The sequence below is a fragment of the Panthera pardus genome, unplaced genomic scaffold (genome assembly GCF_024362965.1).
Source record: "Panthera pardus isolate Hobbes unplaced genomic scaffold, ASM2436296v1 HiC_scaffold_3, whole genome shotgun sequence".
NCBI classification, from domain to species: Eukaryota; Metazoa; Chordata; class Mammalia; order Carnivora; family Felidae; genus Panthera; species Panthera pardus.
In genome coordinates this window covers 20,492,684-20,506,296 of record NW_026526876.1, presented here as the reverse complement: position 1 = coordinate 20,506,296, position 13,613 = coordinate 20,492,684, and the positions used below count along the sequence as shown (strand labels likewise).

At 44.1% G+C, this 13,613-nt stretch overlaps 1 protein-coding gene across 2 annotated transcripts in view; it reads right to left on the bottom strand.

Annotated features, from left to right (window-relative positions):
- The window catches only part of FAM104A (family with sequence similarity 104 member A), a 16,924-nt gene extending 3,311 nt beyond the window's left edge, over positions 1-13,613 (bottom strand). The window contains exons 1-3 of one of the 2 annotated variants that reach the window (XM_019466390.2): positions 13,343-13,613; positions 8,804-8,903; positions 757-819 (exon numbers count right to left, since the gene is read on the bottom strand). In XM_019466390.2, the coding sequence (XP_019321935.1) occupies positions 757-819; positions 8,804-8,903; positions 13,343-13,563 (384 nt within the window). In that variant the 5' untranslated portion in view covers positions 13,564-13,613. The remainder of the gene's footprint in view (positions 1-756; positions 820-8,803; positions 8,904-13,342) is intronic. The other variant, XM_019466391.2, reaches the window with a different exon arrangement.

Here is a 13,613-nt window from a genome sequence, read left to right as displayed (position 1 = left end):
TGCTTTTTCTTAACTTAGTCGTTTGATACATCTAACTCCTGCTCCCTTACACAAAGTCCTTGGTTTTGAAAAGTCTGCATACAGCTATGTAAAATCTGCACCTCAGAAAAAAAGACTAGAGAAAAACTGGCCACGGTAGTTATATTAGGATGGAGGGATTGAAGTTGCTTATTTTTTTCCTACCTTTTACTATCACATTCTTGCAATGTGGTTATTGTGTATTTTCATTATAAAAATAAATGTTTCAATAATGTTTCCAGACAGAACTTGAAAAGTGATTTTCAAAATTAGACTAGTTTATCCATTTTTGATCAAAAGTTACACCTAACAGTATGTACATAAACATATCTGAGAACAGCAAAGAATGCAACGTCCATGAAAGATATCCATTATTAATAACACTTAAAGCAAGAATCATCATGGTCCAGAAGTCATCTTGAGCTATTTAACAGGTCACTGTTAATAGCCCACTGCCGACAGATAGTAGAAGACGAGCTATCTGTCTACAAAAAAACACAAACATGAAAGCATTATAAAATGGACTGAATGGAGTCAGATGGTACGGTTAGCTACAGCACTGGTTAAATTTACTTAAAAGACTTAAGAAGTCAAATACGATTCGAAACCAAAAATTGTTTTCTTACATTAAGGCCCCTCCTAATCTAGAGTGGAGCAGCCCACACGTGCGGCTCTCCTGCACCTGGTAAGGTCATGGCTATTTAACAAGTCAGTTACTACACTAGATAAGAAACCCACCGCGCAGAACACTTTGTTTCCTCTTAGTCTGTTTTCTTTACTGTTTTTCGTTACAGGTACTGTCTGAAAATTAAGGCAAGAACTAGAATCAGTTTGTAGTAAGTCAAGTTTCCATCTCAAATTTTATTTCACACTATAATAGCAAAGGTGACACTATTCTGCAAAAAAGTAAAAGCTCTTTAAAATGGGTCACATCAGATACTGAAAAAGGGTGAGGGAGACAAACATACCTGTGATTTCTCATCCCTTTTAAAACTCTTGCATAAATACATGGTTTATACCAACTTTATTTTTTTATGTTTATTTTTGAGAGAGAGACAGAGCATGAGCAAGGGAGGCGCAGACAGAGAGAGGGAGACAGAGAATCCGAAGCAGGCTCCAGGCTCTGAGCTGTCAGCACAGAGCCTGACGCAGGGCTCGAACCCACGAACTGTGAGATCACGACCCGAGCCAAGGTTGGACAATTAACCGACTGAGCCACCAGGTGCCCCTGGTTTATACCAACTTTATAAAGACAGGTACACAAATGTCTGGCCTGGCCTTGTTTGTAATACTAAAAAGTGAAAACCACCTACAGCCGCTGATAGTGATCCTACTGTCATGCTCCTGTGGCAACGGGAACCCTGCAGCAGGTGAAGAATTAGGAGAGGCTCGTTGAAATGAACGGTGTCTGAAGTGGGCCGGGAAGGTGGAGGAAGAGTTTTAGTAAGCAAGCTGTGACGAACTGGGAGCACAGTAAGAGCAAAATGAGAAGGAAGGAGTGTTCGGGGAGCAAAGCTAATAGTGTGGTGGGGCTGGGCCACTGCGGGCACAGTCGGTCCGACAAGACATCCATGAGAGGTTATGGCTGGCGGATCCAGTGCCCCGAGGTCTGCACCCAATTCTGCCCAGATCTACCCTCAGGAGTGAGGATTCTGCATCAAGCAGGAAAGCGGGTCCCAGGAGAACTGCGGCAATGTAAACGAAAGGTAATGTGTGTCACAGCCCAAAGGGAGATGGAAGGAGGAAATGAAGGAGACATCCAAGCTGGCAAATACCGTGCTCAGTGTGTGTCTGTGGAATGGAAAGAGCACGGGCAAGCCTTGAGAGAACTTTCAGGGGGTCGGGGAGGAAGCCGGGATACAGAGCTTCTGTATCGGAAGAGGACGGAAGACAGGTGGGACAGCGCCAGCTGGGCTGAAGGTACCAGACAGCCGCTGGGAAAGGGAAGGAAGCGGTACGGGTATGGGCCGGGCAGCGAGGAGATCTGCAAGGAAAGGCACCTTCGTGGGCTCATGAGAGGACGGGGGGTGAGACGACAGTAGAGAGACGCAGAGAAGGGAGGCATAGTGGGCGGGAGGGTGGGGGGTGGGGGCTTTCAGGAAGTAGAGCAGACACAGAAAGGCAGAGGGACACTTCCCTCTAAAAAAGGAAGAGTATAAATCCTGACACAGGACAGGAATGTTAAGCTCATTTTCTCAGTCCCCGGGGCGCAAATGATAAAGCGGAGAGTCAAGAACTCTTGGCCCCTCAGCTCGTCCTACCCCTAGGTTCCATCTTCCCAGCAGGTGATGTCAGTTTCAGAGCTCACCCATGTATACCTATGGTAGAAACAAAACAACTCTGAAGACTGTTCCTGCTAATAATCTTTAGAAAGCCCTCCAGCAGGAATATTAATTACTGAGCCTCTCTGCTTCATAAAGAGAGAACCAGAATATTTGTGCCTATCTATTATTTAGAGCTGCATGCTTTCTCTTTCTTTCTTTCGAGAGAAAGACAACGCAAGCTTGAGTGGGGCAGGGGTAGAGATGGGGAGAATCCCAAGCAGGTTCCACGTTGTTAGTGCAGAGCCCCTTGCCGGGCTTGAACCCACAAACTAGGAGATCATGACCTGAGCCGAAGCTGGACGCTTAACCGACTAAGCCACCAAGGCGAACCCTGCTTTCTCTTCTAAATTAGAAAAGCAGACTAACTACATATTTTTTTTTCTTTCAGCCCCCAGCTTCCCATCACCTCCATCTCCCCATTCACTGCTGCCTTTAAATTTATGTGAGCCTCAAAAGACCAAAGGACTCCTGCTCACTGCACACACACTCCCTTCCTGGGTCATGATGGAGTGCATTCTAACTCCACTGCAGAATCTGGAGGGAGGGACCCTAGCCAAGTCTATCAGAGCATCTAATGGAAACTTCTGTTTCCCAAGTGCCCAATGTTTTAAGAGAGCTCCAAGTCTGCTACTATCAGCGAGACCATAAGATTCCAAATGAATTCAGCGGGCTAATTAAAACCACTTTCTAACTATGCAAGGAAAGAAAATGCAGGTGGTCACTCTTCTGTGCCGCTCAACAGGTAGCATGTCCTTTCTGTGTCTCAGTTGCCTTTATAAAATGAAGTTGGACCACACCAGATGTTTTAAGTTCCTTCCTGACTAAAATGTTCTATTAATCTATCACTTCATTTTGTTTAAATTTCAACAGGCCAAAAAATAATCCTGACCTATAGAAAAACGTGTGTATGTAGTCTCATTACTTAACAAACTTGGCCTTCAATGTCAGTAAGAAACCACTTGCTGCAGCTTTTTGTGCTGTGAGCTGACATGATGTATTACAAACACTCCAAGGACTTAAACCAGGGGCAAAGTGTCTTAAAATGTATGCTAAAAATCAGACTAACTTTCGAAAGGCTTGTTACTCCATTTTAAATGGACTGTCTTAGAATTTCAGAGTTCATTTGCTACAGGATTTTAAACACCACACACACCTAAGTTTCACCCAAACCCTTCCATCTCTAAGGGTGCACCTGCTACCCTACAACAGACTGAAGATGAGAATGGGCAAAACTAAGAAACTTCAGATACTTTTTAAAAAATTACACTAAAGAATCCCACTGTCCTCTAACTTCACACTACTAAAAAAGATAACCTAATATTCAACTAATTCTTATCAGTTCAGATAAATGGATTGAAAGAATCCTAATTGTAATGACACATGGGTTCCCCTGGTTACTTTTTGTCACATCTCTGCACTCCAAGAGCATCCCTGGGATTTTAGAATTATGACATGAAAACTTTCCCTTTCTAATAGAGACCCCCCCCCCCCGCAAAAGGACAGAGGCTGCTCAAAGTAAGCCACTTCGTTTTTCTTCCACATTTTCTCTCTCTGCTTGTTACACTTTATAGTGATCTAAAAATTAAAATGATCTCGGTAAGTTAAAGATATTTTTTAAAAAACCCACAAACTGAGGCACCTGGGTGGCTCGGTTGGGTGTCTGACTTCGGCTCAGGTCATGATCTCACCCACTGTTCGTGAATTCGAGCCCCGCATCGGGCTCTGTGCTGACGGCTCAGAGCCTAGAGCCTGCTTCGGATTCTGTGTCTCCCTCTCTCTCTGCCCCTCCCCTGCTCATGCTCTGTCTCTCTCCATCTCTCAGATAAACATTGAAAGAAAAATTTTTTTTTAAACCCACAAACCTAGGTCTTTGCATTTAAAAGATGTACTGCTTCTCTTTACTCAGGTAGCAGCACCTTTTATATCCTATGTAACCGAAGCCAGATTTATGTGGAAACGTCTGAGGTAATTTGTAAATAAAGATATTGAAACTGAAACCAAAAAGCATTACTACAAATTAAGATAAAATTCAAACCAAAAAGGCCAGCCCCTAAGAGAACAAATTTAAATGTAGCTAGTTTTTACCCATCCAAATAATTGTCCAAGATCAGGGAATGTCACTGCCTTTCCACGGGACCCAATAGGAAGACACAAATTGACAAATGATTTCACTTTTCACTCAATGAACAGAAAAATGAACCTGACTTCTACATTAACTAAAACAATTCATCTAGCATGGTGTTACAAAAAAATTTGTTCCCATATCAGTAAACTATATATCAATTTTAAAATAGTATCCTCAAGGGGCGCCTGGGTGGCTCAGTTGGTTAAGCTTCTGACTTCAGCTCAGGTCATGATCTCACAGTTTGCGGGTTTAAGCCCCGCGTCGGGCTCTGTGCTGACAGCTCAGAGCCTGGAGCCTGCTTTGGATTCTGTGTCTCCCTCTCTCTCTGTCCCTCCCCCATTCACGTTCTATCTTTCTCTCAAAAATAATATAAAGATTAAAAAAAAATTTTTTTTTAATAGTATCCTCAGGCCCACAAGTCATTAAATCTAAGTCGCTGCAGTTAAAATTTAAGGTCTTTGTTTCAAACACCAATTAGAATTTTGAAAAGACTATTAGACCCCAATTTCTTCACTTTTTCTTTAGTATTTTTTTTTATTTTTTTAGGTTTTGAAAGAGCTATTTATTATCAGGTTGATGATGTAGGTCCATCTGATCTAGCTTTTTAAATATAATTTATCATCAAGTTGGTAACATACAGTGTGCTCTTGGTTTTGGGAGTAGATTCCCGTTCTTCGCTTTTTCTAACTAGAGATCTAAAATTGCTTTCACGCTAATACTGTATCACAGCATTAACCTGGAAAAGTATTTTCCAGCTAAAAGACAGGAGGAGGAAAAATATTCTTCTTGTTCCTATGATTTGAGAGAAGTCTAGGACCTAAGCTGCCTCTGGATATATTTAGCAAAATCTCTCAGAACTTCCGTCCGGTATTCTGTGACACGGCACGTACCATGGTTAGGAGCAAGGAGCTCACCAGCCAAGCTCTGGAATCATCGACCCTGCCTCTTACTAGTTGTGTATCTCCGGGCAAACCACTTTCTTTTTTCTGTGCCCCAATTTTCCCATCTGTGAAGCAGAGATAGCACCTACAAAAATGACAGGAAGAAAATGGACAAGTAGACTAAAAGTTTCTCTTTACAGAACTAATCAGGCAAGTCAGTCCACATTCTTCACCTTCACAGTACCTAGGAAGAGAGGTGTATACTATCTTTACTTTACAGAAGTAGCTGTGATTTACTTCTGGCATACATAATTCAAACACCTCACATCTTATTTCCCGGTACTGGGCAATATGATTACATTAGGAGAAAAACAGAACTTCTGAAAATTAATTATAAAAAACTTTAATTCTCTCTTAGAATTAAAGCAAACTCCGAGGTGCCTGGGTGGCTCAGCTGGCTAAGCATCCGACTGTTTAAAAATATTTTTAATGTTCATTTTTTTGAGTGAGAGAGAGAGAGAGAGAGAGAGAGCGAGCGTACACGCGCAAGGGGGGTGGGGGTGGGCAGAGAGAGGGGGACAAAGGATCCAAAGCAGGCTCCAGGCTCCGTGCTGACAACAGAGCCCGACATGGGGCTCGAACCCACAAACCGCAAAATCATGACCTGAGCCCAAGTCAGATGCTTAACCAACTGAGCCACCCAGGCGCCCGTTTTTTTCTTTTCTTTTCCCCTCACCCTTCCTCCCTTCCTCCCTCCCTTCTTTGTTTTTTTTAAATGAGCATCCTACTCTTGAGTTTGGCTCAGGTCATGATCTCATGGTTCGTGAGTTCAGGCCTCGCGTCAGGCTCTGAGCTGACAGCGTAGAGCCTGCTTTGGGTTCTTTCTCTCACTCATGCACGCACGCACGTTCTCTCTCTCTCTCCCCCTCCCCCACTCATGCTCTCATGCTCTTTCACAAAACAAACAAACATTAAAAAAAAAGTAAACTCCTTCCATATAAAAGCTCTTCAAGTCACAAGAAAAAGAACTCTAAAATTACTTAAGTATTTCAGGAAAAACACAAGAAACGGTTTCTCTTCACTGAGTTAGTCTTAAGAAAACTTACCTCACTGGCCCAACCTTAGAATTAAAAGATAACATTTTCATTAATACGTGACTATATGAAATAACAAAAATAATCCACTAATGAATCATTTTTTTATTTTCCTTTTTATACACGATTGTCAAAAAGCAGCTAAGTGCCCCTAAACTTGATATTCTTGTGCTATAAACATAACAATCTATTCCAGTGGTGATGATCCAATCAATTATTTACGGCTTAACTTTCCATTTTAAAGGTTCCCCCCCCCCCCCCCCCCCCGCTTTTTGCTTCTCTAGCCCTCCCTAGGTTGACTCAGCCTCATTACTTGTTAATCCCCCCCCCCCCCCCCCCCGGAGAAGCAGAGCTCAAGCGGCCACCCACACAGAGAGCCGGTAACTGCTGGGTCGGCAGGGCTGGAAGGAATGGTCAGAACCCTCCATGCGAGGTCTACCAGGGAGCTTAGATTACCGTGAAAAATAAAAAGTACCTGTACTGACTGTTAATTATAACAAAGGCAAGCTGGTCCATCTTTCAGACCAATGATTACAGAGTAGTTTATCCACTCCATGTCTTTGAACAAGTAAGAACAAGACACATGAACCAAGAGGTTGAGTAACAACACATTGCCTCCGTGATACCAATGCCCAGGTTTTCGAAAGGGAAGAAAGATCATTTTCTACGAACAGCAATTAAAACAAAGCAATACAAAAATACTAAGACTCTTAGTGAAAATAGGAGATCAGAGCGTTTCCTTTTGTTTTTAATGACAACTTATATTCCTATTCTCAGGCATCACGACTGTAAATACAGGGCAAATGATCAATACGGTCAGACCGACTGTACCTTTGAGCTAACAAACCTCACTCAGCAGGATGTGCACACAGACGCAAGGAAAGAAACACTGAAGTGGATAGATACAGTGAAAGCACTCACTGCGTGCTCTTTTAACAGACTTCTAATCCAAAAGAATGATGGAAAGTCAACTGTCACAGTTTCATCACTGGATGCTCGTGGGAGCCTCTCTAAGCTCTGCTTCACTTGCCCCCTCCAGGTATCGCCTTACACAAAAGCTCAATTATTTTTCTGCGAATCATTTTTAAAAACATAAGAAAAAGGAAAGAAAGCATAGCAGAGGATTTTTAAAAGGGGGAGAGAAGTCACAGAAACTCACATCCCCATACACAAAGATCCCACCCACACTTGTTCATGAACTAACTGCTCCTAGTCGTGTAGGACCTATGTGAGAGTTAACTGGCTTTCCCCCCTTGGGAGAGCTCCTTTGGATTTCTGGTAAGGACCGGATGTAGGTCAAATCCTATTATCAAGGACTGTTTAAAGTACAAATTATTTCGGTGGTACAAAAACTGTGATACGCAGAGCTCTGCTTTAAGTTATAAGGCTAAGGCTTAGGGATCTGTGCTGGGGAGGAGCTTCTCGTCAGGGTGACAACTCAAGGGTCACAATTTTCCAGTGTGTAAGTTAACAGAGGCGTCACTTAAATGCTAGCTGCCCTCCTTTCCCTCTGCAGAGCAGCCTTTCAACTGCACCAAAATGCTCCCTGTGGTATGCAGAATGGAGCTCTCTTGTTGGGAAACCAAAACTTCGGGAGCTCTTTCCCCCTCACGCCTCTCTCTCCCCACCACCCTGCCTCCCACAGGAGTCCTTTTAGAACACGATAAAAAAGGAATAACACTCAGGGGCGCCTGGGTGGCACAGTGTCCACAGTCGGTTAAGCACCCGACTCTTGATTTCGGCTCAGATCATGATCTCACAGTTTGTGAGTGTGAGCCCTGCATCGGGCTCTGTGCTGACAGTGCGGGGTCTGCTTGGGATTCTCTCCCCCTCTCTCTCTGCCCCTCCCCGCTCTCTTTCTCTCTCTCAAAATAAATAAATAAACTTTAAAGAAAAGTAGTAACACTTAAAAATAGTATTTTGCATACACACACACGGCATATTCTGAATGCTTACATAGTTTCTCATGAATAAAATTAAACATGAATTTCATGTGAATGAAAGCAAGATACTTGCCTTAAGGATGATTAATGGCTTAGAAACTTAGAAAATAGTTGGTTTCTCAAATATCAACCAGACAGCTCAAAGATGAATTTTCAAAGGTCTATGACACTCGTAACAAATTTTGTGCTCTGTGTACATATTAGTATGTGCATATATACTCTTCAACGGAGAAAGGGTGCACGGTTTCCTCAAAGGGGCCGTGACTCAAAAAAAAAAAAAAAAAAAGTTGAAACCACTACACTCAAATAAAATCACTTTTATTTATTCAAAGAATAATTTTAATCACACAAAGAAACTGGGTTATTTAGACTTTGTTCAAGCAATGGAAACGGCAGACACTCTGACCACACTTCCTACCTCTGTGTCCCAGGACTCATGAAAGACAGGGTTTCTACTACTCCTTTTGGTCTGGGGGGGAAGATGGTGGTCTTCTTCATTGCCATTCCTTCTCCTTTTCCTGAAATCAAGTTATGAGAAAAAAAAAAAATCTGACAGTTGATCTTTTGGACACTTAAAATCGTAAATCACAACAAATCTGCCCTCTCACCTGAGAAAACAGAATTCGCATGCTACCCCAATAAGTAAAAAGTTGAAAGTACACTACCGTTGGGCACAAAGAGTAAAAATACAAAATAGCAGCAGCAGGGGTGAGCTTAAATTAGTACAACTGATTTCTAAAAAGAAGTTTGGCAACTTTAAATGCCTACTGGGAATAAATAAAAGTAGGGTGATGCTAATGACTAAGCTTCCAAATTCCACCTAATCAAGGTTATGGTCCTTCGACGTTTCCTGAAATCACAGTTTCAAGTTACCTAATCCTACTCCTCCCATAGGACAACATGGAAGACAGGAGCGGCTGTCGTTGCCCACATACCCCTAAAATCCTAATAAAACTGGGGTGCTACGCAGGAGGATCATTAAAGGTTCATGTAGCCTTTGATGTGCAGTTTTCTCTCATCCCTGACATCCCCCCAATCATCACATGAAACAAAAGCTCAATGCCCTCTAAAGTATTAGATCATTTTTCCCGACATTCATTAGAAAGGCTGCTCTTGGACACATTAACTCCATTATTCTCTCTACAGCATCCCTAGTATTATGACATGTTACTTCACCAGATTGTTACTTTGAGTCTGGAACCCAGGCTGCTCAAAATTCTCAGGTTTAAAGAAAAAAATCACACCTTTACCCCAGTGTTCTCAGATGTGCAACAAAGTTTGTATGTATTCTATGCAAGAATTAAGCGCTTCTAGAAGGACTTCTAAATCCCAGTTTAGAAGGCAGAAGTTAGAGATAAATTAAAGGAGGTATTATTTTAAGTCGAATTGCCTGGAATTGTGCTGTCCAGGACAGGAGCCACTAGCTATCGTTATATTATGATTAAACGTTATTATAACATATAGTTAAATTAAATTTAATTTACTATCCAGTTCCTTAGTCACACTAGCTATATTCTCAGTGTTCAAAGGCCACAGGTAGCTAGCGGTCACTGTACTGGACAGCACAGACAGAGGACATTCCCATCACCGCAGAAAATGCCAATGGACAGTGTTGGCAAGAGCCATTGATACGAAACGGCACAATGTATTTTCATGAAAATTCTTAAAGATTCACATTCCCACAGCTGGAGGGAAAAACAGCTTTTGCGCAAGTACTGAACTTGAGCACGTGGCATCTCGTACGGCCATACATTTTCCACGCGGGCAGTGCGGCAAACCATGGCAGGCCCGTCCGTAATTCTAAGGTTTTGAGCTGAAGTCTTGATATTGGAGAAAATTTAAGGTACCACCCCGAGCTCAAGTTCCCGTATTCTGCAAAATTCCTGTACTCTGAATACATCTAACTTTATGAATAAATACAGATCTAGGCGTGGAATGATAAACTGTGAGTGTGTGGTGCTGATAAAGCATTAACCAACCAGCAAAGGGCTGCACCATTTACCTCATTCCCAGACTCAACTGCTTCTAAGACCATCATTCCTGCTCCCTAACTTTCTCTCAGGACATTAGATCTTATCTGCATGTTACTTTGAAGTATTCGCAGGTTAAAAACGAGGTGAAAAGCAGGCTTAAAACTAACTTAAATGGATGTGCTATTACCATAGATTTGAACCAAGAAATTACTATCTTCGTCCTGCTATGACCAGAGAATTTGTTCTGGAAAAGAGCTACAGTTACAGGGCAAGGTCTGATGGAAGGCCAGTTGACACCGCTGGGAAACTCACCAAATGACAGTATGCTGGTCCCCAAACTCTTATTAATGTGCCAGCAGCTGACTGGGCCACTCTAAGCACTTCTGAGCCCGACCCAAACTTTCTCATTTCCTCACTTATAATCCAGACCGTATCTTTCCAGGGACAAGAAAACGAACGTCAAGGAGGTTGCAAAGCAAAAAGAGCGTAGGAACAAAGAGGATGGGCTGGTTTTGCGGATTTCAACTAAACTCTGGGAAAGTCGCATGAAAATATCCCTGCGTCATGATCAGCTGCTTTCTCAAGGTACCAGAACAGAACGATCTCGTGCCGGGGGCCCTCTCCTCTGGATGATACTGGATTAAGAATGAGCCCTGCTGTTTTTCATTCTCCTTTTTCTAGGCTCCATGCAGATTCCGTCCTTGGAACAGTCTTCTTTCAACAAAATCGTTAATAATTGCCAAGATTATAGCTTCATGTTCAGCCCTAGCCACACAGTCAGATTATAGCTTTCTACATTAATGCCACAGACCAGGTTATAATTTTAGCAGCTACCATATAATTGATTATATTCTCCCCAGGCATCTAGCTACAGATTGTTGTTTAGCATCTGTTACTTCTAAGGACGGCCGACTGTACCACTGTCCATCATCTCATTTCTTTCCAATCTCATTTCTGCCATCTCCTAGAGACTGAGCAGAGAAGAAATCTCAAGAGGGGCGCCTGGGTGGCTCAGTCGGTTAAGTGCCTGAGGCTTGATTTCGGCTCAGGTCATGATCTCACAGTTGGGGAGTCTGAGTCCTGCATCACTTCAGGCTCTGCTCTGCTAGTCCAGAGCCTGCTTGAGATTCTCTATCTTTCCCCCTCTCTCAAAATAAACAAACAAAGTTTAAAAAGAAGAAGCAGCAGGAGGAGGAGGAGGAATCTTGAGTATGGAAACTAGTGTTTTTCAAACCTTTTTTTTTTTTTTTTTTAAGTAACAGAACCCTTTCTTTCTGTTGGCAAAAATACCTCAATACATACGAGACAAAGGACCTGTTTTGGTTAAAGTGGGGGTTTTCTTGACCTACATCCACCCTCAATGGCTATCCCAGTGTATTTTATAACAGTCTGAAAAATCACCATCTCAGACCAACGCTTCATCCAGAAACTGGACTTGGGAGATATTATGATAGCGGGAGCTGGCAGAATTGGTACATGAAACATGGGGTGACAAGGAGGTAAGAAACCCCCGTCCAAATCAAATGGTTTCTTTTATGGCAACGAAGCCAGCAGTATAAACGGGCTGAGATTATTTGTGTACCAGGTAAAAGAAATCGGCTACCAGTATAAGCACATTTAAATCTGCATACGACAATGGATAAAGGGAATCTTTCTGCAGGAAATACTGAGGCTTTTCCAGATATGAGACATCACAGGAGCCTATGTTTCTAATTCCAACAGCAAGTTGGTCATCGGGCCCCTAGTTTCAAATTTAGACCATTCTTGTTCGCTATACAAGCAGGCTTTGTGCCCCACTCACTGTGTACCCAAATCAACAATCCAGTGCAGAAGTATGGGCGACCCTAGATTCTCACTATTAGACCAAACAACCTCAAGATGCTTTCCAGAATCTTAATCCCTGAACTGACCATCCCCCAGAGCAGGATCCTCGTGGAAAGACTGCCCAGTACGATCAGAGCCAATGAAAACACAGAACGAGAAAACATCCAGCATAACCTACCGAGGCAATCCTATTGGCCTCAGCCGAGCTTCACTGAAAGTACTGTGAAGTAATGAAAAGAGCAGCGAACCTGGAAAGACTGGGGTAAACCTGCTGAGCTCCCTGAAGGTTTCCTTATCAGAAAAATGGAAGTGTAGGACTTGGTGATCTCTAGGTTTTCCACAAAGGGACTTTTCTGATCTGAAGGAAAACTGCTCCGCTTCATCTGGGGTTCCCAATCCCAACTTTCTCCTCCCCAACTGTCTTACAGGGCGTAAGAAGGAGGAAAGAAAGACAAAGAAATTGCAGTTTGATCGGGACTCTATTCTGTACACGTCAAGCAAGCATAGCACCCCTAGGTCAAAACCCAGGTCCTGAGGTCAAGGTTCACTGGAAAGTAGAGCATCGCCATATAATCCTACCTCCCGCCTTCGGAGTCAAACGGCTCCGCGTCCAAACAGTTTAGAATCCTGCCTGTTTATGCTATAAGCCACTTTGGTCATCTGCCCTCCTATGTTCACAACCGTCCGGGGCACAAATTCTAGTATCTATCCCAACCCTTCCCCACTGCAGAGCTAAACCCCATCCTTTCTGACCTTGGGGAGACGGCAGCTCCCAGCCTCGGTCCCTCAAAGACGTCCTAGGGGCTCCCTCTCAAAGATCAGACATTCCTCCCATCCCCCCACCCTCCTAAATTTAGGACAGGGAAGCTTCAGGGCCACTGTCTCTCTTCCGGGACCGTTCAGACTGCATTCCAAGTAGGAAAATACAAGAGGGAAAAAGACGGGGTTGGGGGGGACACTTGGACCCTGGCGAGTCACTCCTCCAGCACCTCAGAGACCAGGTACCCGACCACTCGCGCATCCTTCTCTCCCCTCCCCGGGGCCGTAGGGCGCCCAGATGGAGACCCACAGGGCCCACGCTTGCTCGGACCCCCGCTTCGCGTGCTCCCTCGGCCCCAGCCCCCAGAAAGGGGCTGGGAAGGAAGTCCCTGCGGTCTCACCTGGGGCGGAGGCGCTCGCTCATGGCAGCCGGTGGAGGGGAGCGACGCGGCGCCGCTCCGCGAGCTGAGGGAACAGAGGGTGTTGTGTTCCGGCGGCCGCCACGCCCACCCCCTCGGGCCTTGGCTCTCGCCGCGGCGCGGGTGGACGCTGCCGGCGGTGAGTACCCCTCGGTGGGACCCGTACCACCGCTACTTCCGGCGTCTGCTCCGCGCCCCCCCATGTCGCAGCCGCCGTGGTACCGCCCTCTCGAGACTGCGCAGTGGCGCGACG